The 22380-nt window shown below is 43.6% G+C and overlaps 3 protein-coding genes and 1 long non-coding RNA gene across 4 annotated transcripts; 3 read left to right on the top strand and 1 right to left on the bottom strand.

Annotated features, from left to right (window-relative positions):
- Positions 1-329: 329 nt before the first annotated feature.
- Positions 330-4503, bottom strand: LOC133475371 (neurofilament medium polypeptide-like). Its single transcript, XM_061768118.1, has 5 exons — positions 3881-4503; positions 3103-3223; positions 1911-2110; positions 1694-1818; positions 330-1620 (listed from the first exon to the last, which is right to left on the bottom strand). Exons 1-5 carry the CDS (start codon positions 4469-4471, stop codon positions 735-737), a joined length of 1923 nt encoding a protein of 640 aa, XP_061624102.1. The 5' UTR covers positions 4472-4503; the 3' UTR covers positions 330-734.
- Positions 1555-1855, top strand: LOC133475381 (uncharacterized). The gene is made up of 2 exons (XR_009787803.1): positions 1555-1695; positions 1792-1855. It is a non-coding gene; the product is annotated as an uncharacterized LOC133475381 (long non-coding RNA).
- Positions 4504-6806: 2303 nt separating the features above from the next.
- Positions 6807-12758, top strand: fancg (FA complementation group G). Its single transcript, XM_061768119.1, has 14 exons — positions 6807-7016; positions 7486-7570; positions 7661-7786; positions 7875-8047; positions 8141-8279; positions 9356-9486; positions 9572-9718; positions 9793-9953; positions 10154-10217; positions 10588-10901; positions 10968-11008; positions 11083-11256; positions 11778-11889; positions 12027-12758. The coding sequence occupies exons 1-14, from the start codon at positions 6933-6935 to the stop codon at positions 12118-12120; spliced, it is 1845 nt and encodes a 614-aa protein (XP_061624103.1). The 5' UTR covers positions 6807-6932; the 3' UTR covers positions 12121-12758.
- A 543-nt stretch (positions 12759-13301) lies between these two features.
- vcp (valosin containing protein) lies at positions 13302-22221 on the top strand. Its single transcript, XM_061768110.1, has 17 exons — positions 13302-13461; positions 14694-14805; positions 14887-15059; positions 15134-15276; positions 15363-15493; positions 15562-15693; positions 15994-16096; positions 16403-16536; positions 16680-16815; positions 17621-17733; positions 18017-18181; positions 18252-18374; positions 18463-18675; positions 18767-19075; positions 20217-20372; positions 20444-20598; positions 21686-22221. The coding sequence occupies exons 1-17, from the start codon at positions 13445-13447 to the stop codon at positions 21789-21791; spliced, it is 2421 nt and encodes an 806-aa protein (XP_061624094.1). The 5' UTR covers positions 13302-13444; the 3' UTR covers positions 21792-22221.
- The last annotated feature ends 159 nt before the right edge of the window (positions 22222-22380 follow it).

The raw sequence follows: 22380 nt of genomic DNA, 5'->3' as shown, positions 1-22380 counted from the left end.
TTTTGCTGTTGTTGGCCAATTCTTAGAGACAAGGCAGTGCGACATTGCGGTTGCTGTCGTGCCGTGCCGTGCCGTGCCAGTGATGCCGTGATGGATATATGCAACGAAATCGGAAATTGACTTGTGCTAGTGTGCTGGGCTGCTCCTCATTTATACATGAGCGCGGTTTGTGCGACGTGAGGACGGGTGCAGTATCTCCACCCCTTCTCCTTCCCCTGCAATGCAGGCAAGTCTTGCAGCATATACCTTTCAGACTTGACATTTGCTTTGACGAATCTTCGCCTAAGGTCAGCGGTGGATAGATTTCCCTGCAGACTTGAGCCACAAAGTTGTGTTGTCATTCTTTATTTTTGTTTTGCAATTGGTCAGTTTAGCAGGTTTCTACAGATCACAGTCAATATTGTCAGAGCATCGCAGGAGAAATGAAGTGCACAACAAGCATCCAGATCTGTCTTACTAATTACTAATATAGCAAATATAATATAGCATAGATATTTGTATATATTTAAATATATTATTTGTGGCTTGGCATCTGTCCTTGAAGGCCTGGTGCAGGTACGGTGTAAATGCACATTCACTTAAAGAGCTTGATAAACAGTGTTACCTCCAGACAATACGAGCTTGAATGGTGCATACATTAGGAGCAGGACAGTCAAAATAAAGATTGCTTATGCTTGAGCATCCTTCTTGCTCTCACCCATAAAGTTTGGTTTTTTTGTCCACTCTAGCTTTACTTATTGCCCTTGTCTTCCTTTGTGTCTGGATTCTGTGCCAGGAGATTTCTTCCCGCTGTTGTCGGCTCCTTTACTGGTCTCCGTTTTCTCTTCTGGTTTCTTGCTCTCCGGTTTCTCGGGTTCAACTTTTGGCGTAGGTTTCTCCTCCTGCTTCTTCTCTGTTTTCTCTGGCTCTGCCTTTGCCAATTTAGGAGCAGAGGGCTTCTCAACTGGGGTAGAAGCCTCCTCTTTAGGTTTGGAGACCGGAGCATTGTTCTCAGCAGGCTTTGCAGCTTTTGGAGTTTCTTCCTTCTTTGGCACCTCAGATGCTTGGCTTGCTTTCTTTACATCAGGTTTGTCATCCTCCTCTTTATTCTCTGCTTCGTTCTTTTCCTTTTGAACTGATGGCTCCTTCTTTTCATCTTTAGCAGGCTGAGGCTTGTCCTTTTTCTCCTCCTTAGTGTCGTCTTTGGGAGCAGGCGCAGGCTTGACATTCTCCTCTGGAGGTTCAGGTGTCTTGGGAGGAGGAGATTTGGATTTTGGTGACTGTGCAGGAGATTTGGCTGGTGGGGATTTTGGCTGAGGAGAATTGGAGACTTTCTCTGGTGATTTTGGGGGAGATTTTGCCTGAGGGGAATTCGGGACTTTCTCTGGCAATTCGGGCATCTCCTCTTGCTTGGCCGCGTCCTCTCTTTTGTCATCCTCCTTTTCCTGTGCTTTTTCTTCCTTTTTGCCTTCCTCACCGTCTTCCTCCTCTTCTGTCACCTCCGTGACCTGAGTCTCGTCTGTCTGCTCTTCAACAATCACTTTATCTTCTTTCACTTTCAAATGTGCCGAAATTCTACGATCCAAGTAGCAATAGGGACTTCCTGACACAAGACGACTCTCTTCTCCCTCCAGGAGCTTTCTGTTTTTGGAGACAACATGGAAGCATTGAGAAGTGCAATGAGCGACATACATTATTAAATCAGGACACCAACCTGTAAGCGGCTATTTCAATATCGAGAGCCATCTTCACATTCAGTAGCTCCTGATAATTCTTTAGCTGGCTGGCCATCTCCCATTTTGTGTTTTTCAGCTCTGAGTCCAAATGATTGATGGTGTCCTGTGGAATAAACACAAAATATGACATGCAGAATGAATAGACCAAAGTCTTCTTCCCTTCTGGTGCGATGTCTGCGTTCGTGGTTGTGTTGCCTGAAGTGAGTCGAGGTCTTCCTGGTGTCTGTCCTCACTCTCCATACACTGCCTCTCCAGGGACCCCTTGGTTCCTCGGAGAGTCTCCAGCTCGATGGTGCGACTCTGGACCTGACGGCGGTATTCCACGATCTCCTCTTGGGTCCCGCGGATGCCGTCTTGGTTGGACCTGGCCGCCTCTGTCAGACGCTCCATGCGCACTATACAAACCGATGTTTAACGATGTTTAACGTTTGGTTGTGTCACCCACGATGTATGCTAAATCCAACACTAAACACACCACATTTTAGTGTGTTGTAGCTTGTATGTGTCTGACCGAGCATCCTGCCCAGCCTCCCTCTCGTAAACGTGAATGAACCTCACCGCCACAGTCAGCGTGACATCACATAGACAAGGTCGTCCTGCCAACTGTGTTGGTTCTGTATCGAACAGATCAGCACAATGCTTCTTTCCGCACGTTGTAAGCATTCTGAATAGACAATATTGCAACATCAGTCAAGCTGTTGTCAGGTGGTGAAGGTCACTTGGCTTTGCCCCCTGCCCCCCCTCCACACGCACTAAAGGATTACATGGCTACAACCTTGACTTTGACCTTGAAGCAATTATACAGTATTTTTTGTAGGTTTAGGGTCAAGGTTTAAAAAAAAAAAAAAAAAGCTATATATTGTTGCCTCTGTGTGTAACTCACTCCTGCAGTGCATCGTTGTCTGCCGCAGCCATCCGAAGGCCATTGTAATGTTTCCATTGGTGGAAATACAATGTTCTGTTTCATACAAAATGTGTTTCAATGTTACAGGGTTGGTGGTCTTTTAATCAGACAATTCATTGTAAACCATGTCAGTAAATGTTTCAGCACCACCAATCGAGAACATGTTCGGCAGGGCTCTCAAACGTAATGCTGGGGGCCAAATCTGGCCCGCCACATCATTTTATGTGGTCCACTAATGCAAATTAAGTGTGGCTACTTCATGTTTCTGATTACATGAATTTGATTCTATTTTGAAAGAAAATATTTCCTTAAATTTGATTTGATTCACTTTTAAAGGGATTATTTTTTTTCACCTTTTCTTTCTTAACATTAGTTGAACAATTGTTCTGAACAATTGAATGGCTTGCCACGATTTTCCGTACAGCCTATGCTCGCGAGTGTCGCGGGCGTGCAGGAGCCTAACCCAGCTATCTTTTATCTTACCGTTGTACCAGTCCTCTGCTTGCATGGCGCTCTCGGTTGCGTGGGAGTCGAGCTGTGCGCGGATCTCCCGCAAGGCTCCGGTCACATCCGCTTTGAGCGAGTCACGCAGGTCAAAGGTCATCTACATGTGGAAAGCCATTTGAGCATTTCTTTGATACCTGACCAGTGTGCTGAATTGTCCATGTACTAGTTAAGTACTCTTTGCCCTCAGTAACAGTAAGACAATTCAGTGCACTAGTAGAACTACTACATAGTTTTGGGTCATGAGAGTTCACTGTAGTGGAATAAGATGTCACCAGTAAAACAGCCATTCTACTAGGGCCTGGAGCTGTCATACAGTATTGGAAGGCAACTGGAAAAACTAAATCATGAGTAAGACGTAGGTGTTCTACTTGTGCGCAGAAATCTCATTCGGAAGTGGAAGGCAGCAGTGGAAACTCGTCATTTGGCGTTTTACTCATGCGCCCTTGATCTAATAGTGCTCAGAAATGTTATGCAGTCGTGGACAAACATGACTAATAAGACGTAGTCGTTCCACCGGTGTGCAGAGTAGTGGAAAAACTTCACCCGTAAGACTCATTCTCATTCAAGTGTGCCTGCCTTATTCATTGCACTAGTGTTCCCCAATCGTTTTACTAGTGCACAGAAATTTCATTCAGTAGTGGAAGGGAATATTCCCAAAAAAATGCACTAGTAATATGCACAGAACTGTCCTACATTAGTGGAAGACCATGGAGTAGTAGAATCTGGACTTATGCTCAAGTGTCCCGCCGTATACCTGCGCGCCCTGAATGTGCGCCAGGAGCTCGGCCACTTCCTCGTGGTGGTTCTTCTTGAGGAAGGCGGCCTCGTCGTCCAGGGCGCCCGCTTTCCTGTCCAGCTCCGTCCGGCCCAGCTGGCACTCGTCCACGTACTTCTTCATAGCCCGCGCGGCGGCGTCCAGCTCCTCCCGGCCGCGAGCTTCCTCCTCCAGGCGGGCCCGCAGCCGCTGGATGTCCTCCTCCAGGCGTTCGTACTCCGCGGCCGCGCGACCCTTGTCCCCGCTAAGCTGGCGCACGAGCCCGCGGAGGTCGTCCAGCTCACGCTCGTAGTACTCCGCCACCGACGCTCGGCCGCTCTGGCGCTGCCGCAAAGCCGCCGCTTCCGCCTCCAGGTTGCGGTTGCGCATCTCCAGGCTGCGCACCTTGTCGATGTAGCCGGCGAAGCGGTCGTTGAGCGCCCGCAGGATCTCCTTCTCGCTCCCGGAGGACGGCTGGCCCGAGGTGAGGCGTCGGCGCTCGGAGTGGAAGCCGCTGGAGGACACCGAGGCCGGCCGAGCCTTGCGGAGCCCGCTCGGGCAGAGAAAGTGGCTCTCCGCCGTGAAACTCATTTTGGGGACTGCAGCAAGAGGCGGCAGCGCCCGCTTTATATACGAGGGAGGGAAAGTCACTCGTCAGCACCGCAGCCCTTTAAAGGGACACTTTAAAAGGGACTTCTCAAAGCATTGCCTCCAGCTTCATTTCAACTCATTCAGTGGTTCTCCAACTTTTTACACCAACTAGCACCAGGGGAGAATTATTTATTTTGTAGTTTTTTTTTTAATGCTGAGCTCCTCAAGTATCATGACCGACATTCACATACAGTCCCGCGGAGTAGGCCCAGAGCAAATGTATTTTATACAAATAATTTCATACATACCACATCCTCAATGTGCTTTAGATGATTAAAAGCATTTAAAAACAAAGTACATTTAAAAAAAAAAAAACAGCTTATAAACATTTAAAACAAAGAGGAAAAAAATAAAATGGGGAAAAAAGAAGAGTCTTTAACTTCAAAACATGCACGCTTGGGGCTGACGTCACTTCTGTTGGCAACTTTATTCCATTCGTGTGCAGCATAATAATAATTTTCAAGCCCACTTTACACTTTGATGACCATATCCTAAGTAAAAAAACATAATTAATCAGAGGATAAATACATTGTACCCTCATCAATTATCAATTAGTTATCAATCAATAGTGTACATTTTCAATTCATTGTTTTTCAACCTCTTTATTCTTATAGAATTATCTCTTTTTGTGTGTGTGTGTCAAGCATAATTCAAGGACGTGCTATTGTTCTTTGTAGAGTAAATAGACATTGGATTTGACCTCCTCAAGGTGTTTTAAATGCATATCAATTCAAGTCTTTTATTTGGAATAGTCACACGTAACATGCAGTCCAATTGACTTTTGACAAGCGTGCAGCAAAAGAGAAATTTGAAAAAAAAGTGATGAAGCTAAAACAAATTCAAGTCATCCATGTTGTTAAATGTAAAACTCCACTAAGGCTATTCCCATTGCATCATGAAGTGGTGAAGGGCTAACGGTGCTGTGCCTTCTGCTGCTGCTTAAAGCCCGACTGCTGCAGTGTGAGTTTGCAGATCCACACACCAGTCCCACAGGGAGTCTCGGCCCCACGCACACAAACGCACATCAAACCGTTCCATTGTCTTTAATCCCCAACACAGAATTGATTTCAATTATTGTTAAGTTTTATGTTCCAACTTCCAAATGTTGCACTGAGTTGTGAGAATGTGATGAGCATTCACACAAGAAAATAAGATGTCTGCTCATCCCCTGTGACAAGAGGTTACGCCTATTCTTTCGGATGTTACTGTTTTGCTGGCGTGTCAGGCGCTTCACTGTTGTTTTATTTTATTTTGAGCACTTTGATTTGAGACTGATGGGGAAAGAGGAGTAGGAAGGTTGTGAGGTATCCGAACAGTCCCTGGAGGATGCAGACAGCGTCGGATGTGATGCAGTGACGCATTGATAAAAGGGAAAGAGGGCAGACAGAGGACTGAGACGGGAGGAAATAAGGGAGAAAATAAGAGTCACCTTCAGGGACAGCCGGAAAAATGGCTGCCATGGCAGTATCAGCGGTGACTCAGCTGTAATTTGATTACGGCATTGGAGTTGCTTGAAACTTCTGCTCTTATGTGGATGAATTTGCATGCAAGTCTATGGGGAAAAGAAAAGGAAAGACACAATCATGCAAGACTGCAATATGAAAAGCAACACTTGACAGCCCATCCCCCCCCCACACACATACAATTTAAATAGTTCCCAGGTGTCTTAATAACAATTCTGTGGCATGTTTTTGTCAGAAAGATTTGCTGCAGAATTTTCACCGCGACCGGGCTGCTTGCTTCGACTTGTGTAAGCAGTTGACACAATGACGCAATTCATACACTATACTGTGTGTATGTGGCACATGGACACATTGTAAAAGAAATATCGGCCACCATGATGACAACTCCAACCAGCTATCAAATGGAAGTATCAGAAGCTAACGCTGTCAGATAATGCTAATCTGCGCTAATACTGCAGATCTGCTTACCTTTAGACTTTGACACAATTACAGCCTACTTGCTCCGGCTGATGCTTGAAAGTGGCTCTTGAGCTTTTTCCAGCTTCCAAGTCATTGGCTGAACAAAAAACATTGTGTTTTTTATCATGTAAATTTCTGGGAAGTGAAGAATGGCTAGTTCACGGACCCATTTTCAGAAAGGGCAGATCACTTTACTTACAGATTTACTTGGCTGTTTAATTTCACACTGGAGGGGTGGGCAGGCAGTCCAGAGACCCAACTATTTGTATACAAAGAATGAAAAGTACATTTTCTATAACGTGAAAGAATCAGAACTTTCAACACATTACTTGGATGCTTTTCTAGTTGCCGTTGTCGTTGTCACTTCCAGCCACAAGAGGGCAGAAGAGACTTAGCCTTTTATGAACACTTCCGCCTTCCGGTTGAATAACAAACAAACGAGGGAAAGTTGCACCGTTTTGTATGAAAACGCCACTTAAATGTCCAACGAAAGGCAACAATCACCGTCTAAATTATCAGATCGATGGATCCAAGAAAACAACGAATTGGTCAACAAATGGAAGGTAAAGTCCACTCATTTCTTGTTCAAGCTTGCCTAAAGCGCCCCTGCATTGAAGTACAGTATCAGTATATTTGTATTTATTTAGAATCCAAATAAATACTAATTTGACACACATAGTATATCGAAAACAGGGTAAGGCCGCCTAACGCCAAGCATGTTTGCTATGTGCTATAAACCTAAACGGTTAAAAATCACTGGTAGCCTACTTTCTAACAGAAAATGTGAGAGGTATTATGTACATTATTTGTGCATAATTTGATAGACTCATGATGGTTTTCAAGACTTATTTTCATATGCACAGCAACAAAAAATAAAAAAATAAAAAAGTAAAAAAACATGCAATGCTTGCATCCCTTCACAAAAGTGAAAAAGATAAAAAGTGGCAATAATGTTAGAACAAACAACTTAACCAATGTGCTAGAGCAGCGTTTCTTCTCTTCTAAATGATCATCGGTTTATCTCACATCCAGAACAGAGAGCCTTCAAGCCGAGACCAGAACCACGCCATTTTATTGTTGTCATCTGAGTTCCACAAACTTTTAAGAAAAATACAAGGTCAGCTCATCTCAGCGTTGTGTCAGTGAGTTCGGTGTTGTCAAGTTCAGAGGAATAATCGTCTTCTCATGTCACACTGTGCTGCTGCAGGTCTTCCTCTGCTTGAAGATCACACTCGCTTGGAGTTGTGTGTGGTGTACAATGTTTGTTTGCTCTCCATCGCTCTGTCTCAGATGTCAGAAGCTGAGATGCTCCTCACACAAACGATGGAAAGAGGTCAGTCTGTGAAAAGACTGCAAACCAAAGGTGGACGTAACGATGCCATACGTTCACTTCAAAAGCAACTCAAATCTTGTTCTTACAGTTTTACAGATGACAAGCGTTGAGCCGATGGCCTCGTCTCCACCTGAGTTTTGGCGTACAGTTGTGACATCAGTGGAAAACAGACCATTCCAATCCAGTGTACAGAACCTGCTGTGTGTGCGGTGGGCTATCTGCTTGGCCAACTGTACACTTGAAGCCATAGAAGGACTTCAGGTGAGAGGCGATTTCTTCTGTTGTGCGCTTCAGTTCCATCAAATAAATTCCTTGAACAATGTGATTTGAAATGATTTTCTGTCTGTCGGGCAGGGGGAATTTTCCTCTCTTTCTGCAGGACTTCAACAAGACATAAGTGAAGCAAGGCGAATGTCTTCAAACGTTCCGCTTTTGGTGATGGAACCAAGAAAGCTTCTTGAATTGTTGCAAATTTGCACTCTCATCACCCAAGGTCTGACATATTTGAAATATAAACACCGACCACAACATTAAATACACAAACGCATTTATTTATTGTGACAGATTTAATTCTATTGTATACCTACCACAGTCTATCAATAGTATTCAATCTGTCATTGGAATCTAATGAGATCAAATACAGGCGCTGTCTCAAAAAGCATTTTTTTTCAAAGACAATAACATTTAGGTTTAATTTAGCAATCTTTTATGGTCGCGTATGTAGTTTGCAGTGGTGTAAAATTGCACAAAATCATATTGTTAATAATATTTTGACCCGTGAACTGTGACATCTCGCAAGGATTAGCATGAGATTTTGTCCAAAGGTTGCAAGATAGGTGAAATTCTAATTTGCGAAAATCCCCAAGAGTATTATTCAATGTCTAGGTGCCTTTCAATAAAGTAGAATCTTGAGTTCAGTTATCTTGGTAGTTAAATTAAAAAAGGGAAACTTGTATATTAAAATGATGACTCAAACATACAGAAAAATCGTTTTTTCTTACTTAATTTCTCTCTTAAAGATTCCTTATGAAATATTCAAATGTACAGTACTTGTGCTTATTAGCTCCAGGCTATAATAATAAAAATTATGAAAAATAAAAATGCAATACTTCTATCTATGTGTAGTGTGTCTGTAAGTTTAATCTTTTAGAATTGAACTACTGATATATTTTGTTTTCCTCTTTTTCTTTTGACAAGTTTATTGAGCTGCACCTGTATGTTGGCAGCAAAACTGGGGAACCCCCCCCCCCCCCCCCCCCCCTAAAAAAAAAAACAGTATCAACAATATTTTGTGTCAGGGTCTATCTAGCATGTGCCTAGAAAAAAACGATCATTTAGAAATGCATTACTTATCACTGTTGCAGAACACCGGTGAAATGTTTTTGTTTTGTTTTTGCAAAGGCTTTTCATGGACCTCTTCTTCTATGTGATCTCAGTTAGATTCGGCAGGTGGGCCTCATAAAGCTCGTGTGTTTAAAGATGAGTTTCCGTGAATTGTAATGCCAATGTCGTCTCGAGCTTCACTTTGTTTCCAAAACGATGCTCTCCTTCTTTCTTCGATGCATGAAGGCGCAGAGCGACTGAACGAGGGCGGAAGCTCAGCGGCTCTAACTGGTCTGCAGGCTGCTTCCTCTCTGCCTGCTCCCAGAACTCTGGTGGCATACACGCACCTGCTATCTGGCTCCTGTCTAGCCCACACGGTAGCGTGCCTTCAAAGTGTTTATGTGTAAATGATGATGCATGAATGCACTCAGTGTGTGCACGTTTTTTTTTTTAAACATATAGGGCCGTCCTCAGATGGCACTGCAGTGTTTCAGGAAAGCGGTGGAGACCGATTTTCTGTGTGTATGTGCTCTATATCAGAGTGTACTCATCTTCAGGTGCCTGGGGAACACACAGGCGGAGATACAAATGCTTCGATTGTTGCACTCTGTGGGTAAAACACAATACATCCACACTGTTGATCCACATGCTTGCGAAACATAAAACTCATTCTTCTCCCACAGACACTGATGTTGCCCTCCACCTCTGAGCCTTTTACAGCCAGCGATCAGATCTTCTCTGTGTCCGTACTCCTACGGAGTCAAGCCCTGCGCAGTCTGCTTTTTGTCCCAACTGCCCTCGGTGTCCTTCACAGTTTGGCCCAGAAATGCGTGCTGCATTCAAGGTAAATCTGAATCCCTGCTGTTCTTCTCGAACTCTTAACTGTAGTTAAGGAACTGTGTGTAGTAATGGCACCTTAAACATTTTTGTTCTTGAATCATTTTCATGGTACTTTTTTTTTTGTTTTTCCACTTCAGTTACCTTGTGATTGTAGTTATGCATATTGATATACGGTATTCAATAGATGTCTGTCTGATTCTGCAGGGTGTCTGAAGGTGTGGAATGTTATCTGGATCTGCTGGCTGCTATTCGTTCTGAAGAACACAGCGTAAGAAGAAACAGTTTGCCTACGCACACTATCAATGTGGCGTTTAGAGTCTCCCTTTGTACCTACGGCAGTGTCCACTCTTTTCTGTCCGAACAAGGGTGGGCAAACTTGTGATCACTGAATCGGACCAAGAGCTCATTTGCGAATATGCTAAAAAAAGAAAAAGTGCTGGAATAGAAAAGGGCCTTCTCCAAACTTTCCACAAAAGTAGAATAATCTCTTGGTGAGAGAAACCCAAAAATTAGAGAGACCCATAAATTAAGCTCCATCCCGATTGATTAGTTAGTTGGTTTAGATTTGTGTGCTCCATCCAATACGTTTGTCCACTGTGCTGTTCATTGTCAAACCCCCACCTCTCTCTGTGCCTCAGGTACGTTCAGAGGACTCTCACCTTCCTCGGTTACCCGAACTTTACCTGGAGGCCGCCACCTCCTTGCTCATGGCCGAGCGGCCCGTCGATTGCATGACTTTGTGTGATGAAGTCATCGCCACCACGGCGGAGCTGCTGCCAGAGCGCGTGGTGCTGGAGGAGCCAGAGGAAGGGGTTGAGGAGTCGGCTATGTGCGCCGAGGGTGAACAGGATCGGGTGGCGATGCTGTTTTGGACGGGGGCGGCGTACCTCCTCCAGGGTCACTGCTGCGGTCACCTGCAGGACTGGAAGCAAGCTGTGGCTCATTACACAAGGTTTGCGAGGCAGGACTTACTCCACCTCTTTATTTGACCAACCTGAGACTCTGTTGTGTGCCATAGATGTATTAACCTGCTGGTGAAGGTGCGCGTTAAAGAGAAAGGCAAGTACCTTTCTCGCTAGCGGCCTCAGACAAAAATGGTCTTTGGAGAAAAAGGCTTACACGTTGACTTCTAGGCGGCCAACCTCAAGTCCCCACTCCAGACGTGTGTAATGAGAAAAGAGCAGATCTTCAGATTCTACAGAGGATGAAGGGTCTCTCGTTAGCCGGGAGGGGCATCAGCTTCGCGCAGACCGACCAGCTTCGACACGCACAAAGAAACCTCCAGCTCAGCCTGCACGCTTTTCCAGGTATGCAAGAGCGGGAATGGCTCGAGAACGCACAATTATTAATCACACAAGTGCGCAACTTTGTCAAAGACCCACAAATAAGTTAACTACTTTTATTTAGATTTGACTTCTCCTAAATCATATATACAGTACATAAAATGTGTACTGGAACACTTTGTACTGAGTTCTTTTTTGTGCTTTGTTTTTGTTTTCTTTTTATTTAGTGTTTGGGTCTCTGACCTTGATTTGAAATACAATTCTATGGATTGGAACCGCACATATTAGGCATGCACACATACGAACAATATAGCTCACTTTTGATTGACTGCATTATACAGAGGTGTTTCTTGTAGTGTGGTTGGTTACTTCAGGTAGCTACTTCAGATGTATTAGAAACTCTGTCCAACAGTTCTACACTGCTAACAACGTCCATGATAAACGATCAAAATGTCAATCAAAATGAAGCATTGTTATTTGTTTTGACAAGCCAATTTCGACCAGAATTTTACGCTGTAACTCTGCTAGCATCTCTCCCTGTCTAGAGAACGTGGGTGCAAGACTGTGGTGTGGAGAGGTGCTGTGGAGGCTCGACAGGAAACGAGAGGCAGCCGCAATTTGGGAGAAGACATGGAACATCAGCATACGCTCAGCAGAGTAAGAACCCCAGCACGCTATGGCGTCTTTGTATGCGAAAACACGTGGACAGAATGACTTAGTCTGAATGTACTGTGCCCAAAATGAGTAGTTTCATCACGTAAAAAAATGTATATAACATTTTGTTGTTGTTGCAGGAACATTCCTGTGTACTTGCGGGAACCCCAGTCCGGACCCATGTTGGACTCTGCAGAGCTTCGCCGCAGAATACGTGAACTTGATTCCAGCTAGCTCACCTTGAGCGATGAAGAAGAATGTTTTGTTGAATGTTGACAGGGGCAAAAAAATGAGGAAAAAAAACCCCCCACCACTTCAACTGTTTTCTGTAAACATATGCTGGTTTACAAGTTACATTAATATGTAACTTTTTGTGTATTTGTACAGCTGTGTAGAAAGGAAAGCAACACATTTGAATTGTGCATTTTTATATGGGCATGAGCACCAAACAAGACAAGCAACTATTTCTTGTACCCAAAGTAGGAAAACCACTGGACTTGTTGCATGCAGAACACTGAGCACATTGCAAAACTGCTCACCGGCCACTACAGTCACTGCTCCTAAAGCGTGACTGTGAAAGTCACAAATTAAAAAGTTTAGTGCTAAGTTGTTTTTTTGGGGGCAGTACTATTTTCTGCTCTTTATATATGATCTGAAATGTTAACTCAATGAATGAATTGAGGACTAAACTAATGTACCAAATTGCTGTCAGGAATGACATCGGAACAATCTAATTGAACATTTGTGTACTTCAGGGGTGATTTCATGCCATAATTATGGCTGCACCATTATTATTATTTTTACTAGATGTTACTTTGTGTTCTTTAATCAACTTTGTTCATGGTGCTCTTACTATTAAACTGTAAACGAGCCGAAGAATCAAACATTTGACACACACCAGCGTAAAACAATGTACTTTATTTAGTTTTGTAACAAGTCGCCGGGAAATGAGTGTCCTTCTGACGTCCCAAGACAACCAACCACGTTGCCCTCGAGATACACAACAATAAAAGAACAAACGTCCCGTTGACGTCTCAGGCATGACAGAGCTCTGCAAATGACACGGTTATCGTGGTTGTTTCACCATTTGGTCGTAAACTAAACACGCAGGTGTCGCGTTTACTTTCACTTCTGTAAAACTATATCGCTTAACTTTAAGGAAAAGAAAGGGGAAAGTGTTTACAGAGTTAGCACTTCTTTAACGCGGTACACGCTCATTGGTTTACTGTATGATTACTGACAGGCTTGACAGACCAATTAGATCAAAGCAGGCGGTCCGTAGGTGTAGGCGAAACCGTTTGCAATTGGCTAAAGGGATACGCTGCTGAACGGGACGTCATACATTCTTGACTACAATTGGTTGACGAGTTTGATGAACGGCACCAACCAATCAGAGTCAATGGGGCGTCAAGCGCTCCGTACACCAGTATAGAAAACCACGGGAACCTCTGCCTGGACATTCGTGTGATATTTTGCTAAGTGGGAAACGAGAACCGGTGAAACATCGCACATTTAGCTAGCTTTTCTGTATTTATTATTGTCAACCAGGTGGACAACCATGGCATCGGGCGGGGAGTAAGTAGACACATCAATGTATGTTTTTAACCATTTGTTTTAATCGAAAAGGAACGCTAACGTGTTCTCAAATACACAAGTTGATTAAAGTTAGCCGGACTGCTAACATATAATGCTAACTGGGTCAGTTATTTGTCCATTGGCTACACGATTCTGACATTGGGGCGTTATCCCGAACGGATGTAACAAATTGTCATATTGGTGTTATTCCCACACTGTCGTTTACTAGTTTCAGCTAACTTGTCTTGCGAACGGCTCGACAAAGCGCAGTCATTTTCTGTCGGGATTGTTGCGCGTCTTAGCTTAGCAACACCATCAAGGCCAAAGCCATCACCCACCATGACACAGAAGTGGCGTTCACACCATTTGCCAGTTTGTAGCTCAGCTACGGCTGCCCTGACACTGAACCGTGCCGGAACATTAAACGTGACGCTCTCTACCCCCCCCCCCCCCCCAAAAAAAAACCAAATGGGCATAATTAATGCTAACTGCTATTTGTGAAGACGTAGCTATCCTCTCGCGTCACATCCACTCTATAAACACAGTCGCAGATGCTAGCTGGTTAGCATGATTAGCGTTTATGCTAAACGACTAAGTTGACACTAAAGGTGTAATATTGTTTCACCCGATGAATATAGGACACACGCTGGAAGCCAGCTTGGGATACGCCACAATTAGCAGGGTAGAACCGTAGACACAATTATGCGGGGATAGAAAAAGCTGCCATAGTTTTCCTTTTCGATTCTTTTGCTGTGTCATCTGGGCTCGCTTGCTCGACCGTCACTTAGCGTAAAGGCTAACATTAGCGTGCTAACGACATGGAAACGCATTCTAAAAGCGGTGCTAGAGTATCCTAGAAACTGAACATTTTCGAACATATGGCTGTTATTTCAAGTCGTTTTTGACTGCCCATCAGTTATGATAGTCGTCTCAAACTTATACGCTATCGGCAGGAAACGGTTAAAAAAAAAAAAAAAAAAGTGCAGTAGGTGACACGGTCATTTTATTTGTATTTATAAACGTGAGTCATGAAAAATAGTAAACATGAGTAATTTATGTATATTGAAGTCTCAGGAGAGTTTAATATACTGAGCACAGATGTTCTGTATTTTGCGCTGAGTAAGCAATGACTTTATCCAATTGACCAAGAAGATTACGGTTTCAATAAACAAACTATAACTCAAGTTACTATTTAATGCCTATATTAATCAGTTATCATTTTCCCTTTCTAGATCAAAGAATGATGACTTAGCCACAGCAATTCTGAAACAGAAGAACAGGCCCAACAGACTGATTGTCGATGAGTCTATTAATGAAGACAACAGTGTGGTGTCTCTCTCTCAGGTACACGGATTGTACAGATGAGTACTGTTTGAATATTATCGGTACGAGTGGCGTGCCAAATGTCTTCAATTTGGCTTCCAGACCAAGATGGACGAGCTGCAGCTCTTCCGTGGTGACACAGTGCTGATGAAGGGCAAAAAGAGGCGTGAGACTGTGTGCATCGTACTGTCTGATGATACCTGCTCTGACGAAAAGGTTCGAATGAACAGGGTGGTCCGCAACAACCTGAGGGTCCGACTGGGTGATGTCATCAGGTGGGGGAATGGTGCACGACTGTCTTGGCTTCTTCCTAAACTTGGATTTAAAAAGGTGAAATGTTTTCCCTCAGCATTCAGCCATGTCCTGATGTAAAGTATGGAAAGCGGATCCATGTCCTACCTATCGATGACACAGTAGAGGGAATCACTGGCAACTTGTTTGAGGTTTATCTCAAGCCATACTTTCTAGAGGCTTACAGGCCCATCCGCAAAGGTTTGCGTTCGCAAGATCGAAGTGATGACGTTTTCTTTTCAGTGAGTTGAAACCTTAAAAAAAATGCCCTGATTTTTACTTTGAAGGTGATATTTTCCTGGTCAGAGGAGGCATGCGTGCTGTGGAATTCAAGGTGGTTGAAACCGATCCTTCTCCCTACTGCATCGTTGCTCCCGACACCGTCATTCACTGTGAGGGCGAGCCAATCAGGAGAGAGGTGGGTACGAAGCTGTCCTGCTGCCCACAAGCTGACACACCTGTTCACACTTTTGAATCATCACGCAGGATGAAGAGGAGTCTTTGAATGAGGTTGGCTATGATGACATCGGTGGCGTGAGGAAGCAGCTGGCTCAGATCAAAGAAATGGTGGAACTTCCTCTTAGGCACCCTGCACTTTTCAAGGCCATAGGTGTCAAGGTATGCATTTACTGCATTCTACTGATGCAGCTTTATGTTTCAGAATGTTCGTTTAGGCTTGATATACTAGGTGTGTGAATCAGACTAGCCTAACTGGGTATTACAATATTTTTCCCATTCAATTGCAACGTGCTACATAAAACGCCACATTCAAAGCATTCAATTAATCACAACCTGTCAGGTTGTGCTGTTTTTATGCTGGTGTATTGATACCTTACCATGAAAAATAATGCAATGTTGATGTTATCCTACGTGATACTTGGTCTTAACTACAATTTATTAATCCGTTGCTTTTTCCAGCCCCCACGTGGAATTCTTCTGTATGGACCCCCTGGAACTGGAAAGACCTTGATTGCCAGGGCTGTGGCCAATGAAACTGGGGCCTTTTTCTTCCTGATCAATGGTATGGTGACTTTTCAATGTAATCCCTCTGTATGAAGGCTATTTATTATTAGTAGGACTTCATTTTGTCATCCAGCTTGGTGCATCATCGTGTGACTGAATTTTCATTACAACAGGCTAGATGAGTTAATATTTCACGGCAGTTTTCCTTTGGGTATCATAAAAATAGTGCCAGTGTGAGCCTTCCTCTTTTCAGATTATGTACAAGGTGAAAGGATTTCCCTGCCACTTAAAAAAAAATAAAAATAAAATAATAATAATAACTCAGTATTTCTCTCATGAAAATGTTTGTTTTTACTTTTTAAAGGCCCTGAGATAATGAGCAAGTTGGCTGGAGAGAGCGAGAGTAACCTAAGGAAAGCCTTTGAGGAAGCAGAGAAAAATGCTCCTGCCATCATTTTCATCGATGAGCTTGATGCTATTGCTCCTAAGAGAGAGAAGGTGAGCCTGAGAGAGAAATGAATACATCTATAGCTCTCACTCGCTCTCTGTAAATAAACTAATGTACGCAGCCATACGGCGTAGCACTTCATAAGTCAAACATGTATATATTAATAATACCATGTAACAATGTCTTTCTGTAGACTCATGGAGAGGTGGAGAGGCGCATTGTGTCGCAGCTGCTGACTCTGATGGATGGCCTCAAACAGAGAGCTCATGTCATCGTTATGGCCGCCACAAACAGACCTAACAGCATCGACCCGGCTCTTAGGAGATTTGGTAAATAACACGGCATGCGATATGACCGACAAGCATATATTGCAGAGTTGCAAACAAATGAGCAAGTTTTAGTCATAATCATTGTTTGATTAATGCATACTCACGCACTAATGTATAAAGCTTTGAGTCCGTGGCAAGTTCTCCGTCTGTTGAAAAAGTATTTGGTGTTGCAAATTTAATTTTGCATATTATTAGCAGGGCCCCTGCATCATATTTCTAAGGTTCTTCTGGGTTTGAACCTTTGTTCTGGCCTTCCCGTGTGGAGTTTCCATGTTTTTTAGTGTGCCTGTGTCCCCCCGCCCCCCCAAATACTCCAGCTTCCTGCCACATAAAAAAAAAAAAAAGTCAGTTCGGTTCATTGAAGACTCTAAATCGGGTGTGGCGTTGCCTGCCAGTCAGATGCAAATAGGCCCCTGTTCACCTAGTAGCATAGACTACTGTTTGACTTGAGCAATGTCGGTGTGAATTTAATTTATAAGCATATTGTATCAGAGCTGAAACGTATAGGTTACATCCCAAAATCTCCAACATGTGCGTGGTGGTGTGTCAGGTCAGTGCAGTGCAATACAGTACTTGAATAATCCACTGGACAACGTTATTTGAAACATTCAAAAGTCCACCTATTACATATTAAGTGTGTGTGTGTATAGCCAGTTGTAAATTATATACGGCTGCTCACTTGAGACAGTTACACGTAGACGCACACTTATGCTTGTTTAGACGGTGATGGCACAACAATTAGAGGTTCATGTTCCCCCTGTCAACTCATTCAGTGGAACTAATAAGAATGTTTAAACCTCTTCAGGCCGTTTTGATCGGGAAGTGGACATTGGCATCCCAGATGCCACTGGCAGACTAGAGATTCTCCAGATTCACACCAAAAACATGAAGCTGGCTGATGATGTGGACTTGGAACAGGTCTGTATTCTGTATTCTCGTATTGTACCAACATTGATTAATTGTTGTTAGACCGGTGGTGTTGTATGTGCATGCAATCTACCGGAGCTTGGCTTTTTGCTCAGCTGCTCAATGTTGAGGCTTTCATTTTTCATACATTGAGCAATGTGATTGTAAAGCTTACTTGGCACGGCTGCTGTCAGGAATTAGTCGACAGTTGATATAAATGTTTGTAGATTTTGACACTTCCACTTCATTGGACTTGCCAGTTTAGCATGATTGAGCTGTGCGTCCGCTGTGGCAGGTAGCCAATGAGACCCATGGTCACGTGGGTGCAGATCTGGCTGCCCTCTGCTCCGAGGCGGCCCTGCAGGCCATCAGAAAGAAGATGGATCTGATCGATCTGGAGGATGAGACCATTGACGCTGAAGTCATGAATTCTCTCGCCGTCACCATGGATGACTTCAAGGTGAAAGTCATCAGTATTCAGATTTGTTTTTATGACATTCACTAACTTTAACTAATGAAATGTTGTTCAGTGGGCTCTGAGCCAGAGCAACCCATCAGCTCTCAGAGAGACAGTTGTTGAGGTTCCTAACATTACTTGGGAGGATATTGGTGGTCTGGAAGATGTCAAGAGAGAGCTGCAAGAGTTGGTACAGGTATGGAAACCCGATAGAACTGAAACAACCATTGGATTACGATCCGCAAACCTGTATAAATTGTCTTCCTCAATCCTCTTAAATTCAGTACCCAGTGGAGCACCCAGACAAATTCCTCAAGTTTGGCATGACCCCGTCCAAGGGTGTGCTCTTCTACGGGCCTCCTGGTTGTGGTAAAACTCTGCTAGCCAAAGCCATCGCCAATGAGTGCCAGGCGAATTTCATCTCCATCAAAGGACCGGAGTTGCTCACCATGTGGTTTGGAGAGTCTGAGGCAAACGTCAGAGAGATTTTTGACAAGGTTGGTCATGCTTCTCGCTCCCTGCCGAGATGATTTCCACATTTATCGAAATGTTCGTGGTCCTTTTATGAAAACCGGTGTCTGTCGCCAGGCTCGTCAAGCAGCCCCCTGCGTTCTCTTCTTTGACGAGCTGGACTCCATAGCGAAGGCTCGTGGCGGCAACGTGGGAGACGGCGGCGGCGCGGCCGACCGAGTCATCAACCAGATCCTGACCGAGATGGACGGAATGTCCAGCAAGAAGAACGTCTTCATCATCGGCGCCACCAACAGACCCGACATCATCGACCCCGCCATCCTGAGACCTGGACGTCTGGACCAGCTCATCTACATCCCCCTGCCAGATGAGAAGAGCCGAATGAGCATCCTCAAGGCCAACCTCCGCAAGAGTCCCATCAGCAAGGTGACGTTTCTCTTTACTGCGAACCCCAGTTATGTACATTCCATAATTCATTAAGAATGGATTATTCTTAAATCCTACTTTAAGAAATGTTTCAGAAGTGTCATCAAAATTCAGAGTGAACCCAAGGTAATGTGGGGGATACATTCCAGACAGATGTGCAATAGGTGGAAATCAGTGATATAGAGAAACAATGAAAAACAATTTTAATTTTTTTATTTTTATTTTTTAACAAGACTCTAAATTGCCCGTAGGTGTGAGTGCGAAAGATTGTTTGTTTGTATGTGGCCTGCGATTGGCTGGCGAGCGGTTGAGGGTGTACCCCGCCTCCTGGCCGATGACAGCTGGGATAGGCTCCAGCACGCCCGCGACCCGCGACCCGCGTGAGGAGAAGCGCGACAGAAAACGGATAGTTTAAACACATGTAAACTTATTAAGCAACACTTTGAAGCAGTGGCTCTCATCTGTTACCCTGGGAACATTGTCCTATTGTCGCCAAGTCGCAACCCACTTTTATATGTTCAGCTCAATAAAAGGAAATGTGTTGTTTAAAAGTAACATTTGAAAACACGTATTATCATATTCTAAACACTGCTATAGTTAAGAGTTCAAAGAACTCACTAAGAAACTGAAGAGTAACATGATACTTGTTTATAATGCTTAATGTTGTGTGTGTGTGAATGGAGGAATGTAGTCCCCTGCGCTGACCTGAGTGTCTGCTGTAGTTTTGAATTTTATTTTACTAAGGGTCCACAACCCACCCAAAAAGGGTCCACGACCCAGCAGTTGAGAATCACTGCTTTTAAAGTATTCCTCAGCGCCCATTGCCACTCTTGCTTGCATGGTTCCCAAATAAAGATCCCTAGTGTGTTTATTTCATCACTCCCAGTTGAAGTTTTACTGTAAAGCTGACACAAAAACAAAAGATTAAACATAGTATATTTAAAAACAGAAATATTCAAACACAGATCTTTGTCTTAGCTTAATGCTAACATATAATGTGAAACTTCATAGACCAGCTAATGAAGCCTTATACAACAATAGTCCCATGCATATTGTATTATATTCTCCTCAAACACTGCATCTTGGGTTATGTCATCAGAGCCTTATTTTTTTTTTCTTTACTTTTCCAATCCAACACCAGGATGTGAACTTGGACTACCTGGCAAAGATGACCAATGGCTTCTCAGGAGCTGACCTCACAGAGATCTGCCAGCGGGCGTGTAAACTGGCCATCAGGGAGAGCATCGAGAACGAGATCCGCAGAGAGAGGGAGAGGCAGACCAATCCTTTAGCTATGGTCAGTCCTCGTCCTTCGGTCTTGGCCTCGATCAAGTTCGATATTTTTTTCAACACGTTTGCTCTTCGTAGGAGGTGGAAGAGGATGACCCCGTGCCTGAGATCAGGAAGGACCATTTTGAGGAGGCCATGCGATTCGCCCGCCGCTCTGTCAGCGACAACGACATCCGCAAATACGAGATGTTTGCACAGACGCTGCAGCAGAGTCGTGGCTTCGGCAGCTTCAGGTACATACAGTTTTGGTCTTGATTCGTGAGCATGCATTCAGAATCCCTTCAGTGTTTTTATTATTTTGTGCACCATTTTAGAAGAGTAGTGTAGCAGTTTTAGAGATTATGTCTGAGTCACAGATTATGGTCTCCTAAAATACACCAATTTGTAATCCTCTTGCAAAATGATTGCGCGTGTTTGTCTAAACCAGTTCTAGGAAAAGTACAGGCTGCTGCTCACATCTGGGTTGTCCTCATGTTGGCAACATCCTCATTGTCGTCACTGTCCCAACTTAGTTTGCAGTTGGTGCTCAAAATGTCAGCACATTAAAAAAAAAAAGCACAATGTAGCCTTTTTTTTTTAAATGATTAAAGAGCGAGTCATAGTAGAGTGAGGCCTGCTGCAAAAAATGCAGTGCATAATTGACACCCTGTAAAAGTTTTAATTACCTATAAATTACACAAGATGGCGACAAAGCACTCCTTTTTATCGAAATAAAATTCAACTCCCTTCATCATACATAAATTCCTTTGCACCAAAGACCCTTGAATTGGCCTGAGCAAAAAGTGTTGTTGAACTGTTTTCGAGTGAATAACTGAGGACAAGTTCCCCAAATATGCACAAATGGGTGAATATGTCGGGGTTTACCGTAATGTTATGTACAATTAATCGCTCAAGACTTTTTCAATTTTGAGGGGTTTTCCTAAAACACAAACACTGTTGTATGTATTTCACTACAGGGGTAGAATTACATGATTGTTAAACTGAGTATGACAGTGAATTTTGCAGAGGTGACCAACATTTTTTTTTTTAAATACATTTGGCCCAAAAAAATTACAGGAGAGACTATCATCTATCTAGCTTCTGTACTGCTTACCCTCATGAGGGCAATATGTATTTTATGATGTAATTTTACTGATTTGCTTATTTTGTTGAACATTTTTATTTCCTAATCATAACATATGCCATAGCCACGTATCATCTTATTCAAACGATGCAATTTACCGCTTCATGTCAAGACAAATTCCTATGGAACGCAAACGCACTTGAGGTTGGCACGTCAACAACCATTTTGGGTCCTCACATGGATCGCTTCTTTTTCAGGTTCCCCAACAGCACCACAGGCGGCAGCGGTCCAAGCCACGGCTCAGGAGGAAGTGGCACCGGTCCCGTTTTCAATGAAGATAACGACGACGACCTTTATGGATAAATGTGCACACTTGCCCCATAGTGGTCAGCACAGGGATAACACCTGTACAAATTCTCACCAGATTCCACCTTTTTAGGACTTTGTGCTTCTTTCTTTTGTTCCTGTTTTTTGTATGAGTTCCCTCGGAGACAGCATGTTGCCACTTGGCTTGCCCTGGCTTTGTTGTGGGCAGGGAGAAGGGGATGTTTGCAAATGGAAGGTGAGTGATGGAGCTTTTCCAATGGGGGGGAGGGGGGGTTTATTGAGTGGCCTCGTTTTCAGTATACTATATGATACAGTTAGTGGCGGGATACCTACGCTAGACCTTGAGAAATGGAGGAAAAAAAAAATTGCTAAATTACTTTTGTTTTTTAAAAATAAAACAGTAGCATATAATGTATTAAATTTGTCAAGGTTATGTTGTTGAAAATAAAATCTCACGTGTTCCAAATGGCTCTGCTTCAAATGACACATTTCCCGTCTCCCCTCTCTTGAATTGGGAATTGTTCTTTGAGGTGACACTGTCACTTGTCTATTCCTGCACTCCCAATTGCAATTTGGTCCGCAATCCATCTGTGCCAACATCTTTTGACAGGCTATTGTCATAACT

Source organism: Phyllopteryx taeniolatus, chromosome 3 (assembly GCF_024500385.1).
Source record: "Phyllopteryx taeniolatus isolate TA_2022b chromosome 3, UOR_Ptae_1.2, whole genome shotgun sequence".
NCBI lineage: Eukaryota > Metazoa > Chordata > Actinopteri > Syngnathiformes > Syngnathidae > Phyllopteryx > Phyllopteryx taeniolatus.
The sequence above is the reverse complement of the archived record's forward strand: the minus strand, read 5'-3'. Positions and strand labels throughout refer to the sequence as shown.

Bases quoted from the DNA above. Each gene is read 5' to 3' on its own strand.
- fancg (XM_061768119.1), top strand. From the start codon at position 6,933: ATGTCCAACGAAAGGCAACAATCACCGTCTAAATTATCAGATCGATGG. The intron at 9,954-10,153 runs GTAAATCTGAAT...CTGATTCTGCAG, and splicing joins AAATGCGTGCTGCATTCAAG to GGTGTCTGAAGGTGTGGAAT. The intron at 11,890-12,026 runs GTAAGAACCCCA...TTGTTGTTGCAG, and splicing joins ATCAGCATACGCTCAGCAGA to GAACATTCCTGTGTACTTGC.
- LOC133475371 (XM_061768118.1), bottom strand. From the start codon at position 4,471: ATGAGTTTCACGGCGGAGAGCCACTTTCTCTGCCCGAGCGGGCTCCGC. The intron at 3,224-3,880 runs GTATACGGCGGG...TTCCACATGTAG, and splicing joins CGCACATTCAGGGCGCGCAG to ATGACCTTTGACCTGCGTGA. The intron at 2,111-3,102 runs GTAAGATAAAAG...CGGTTTGTATAG, and splicing joins AGCAGAGGACTGGTACAACG to TGCGCATGGAGCGTCTGACA.
- vcp (XM_061768110.1), top strand. The intron at 18,182-18,251 runs GTGAAAGTCATC...AATGTTGTTCAG, and splicing joins TCACCATGGATGACTTCAAG to TGGGCTCTGAGCCAGAGCAA. The intron at 18,375-18,462 runs GTATGGAAACCC...TCTTAAATTCAG, and splicing joins AGCTGCAAGAGTTGGTACAG to TACCCAGTGGAGCACCCAGA.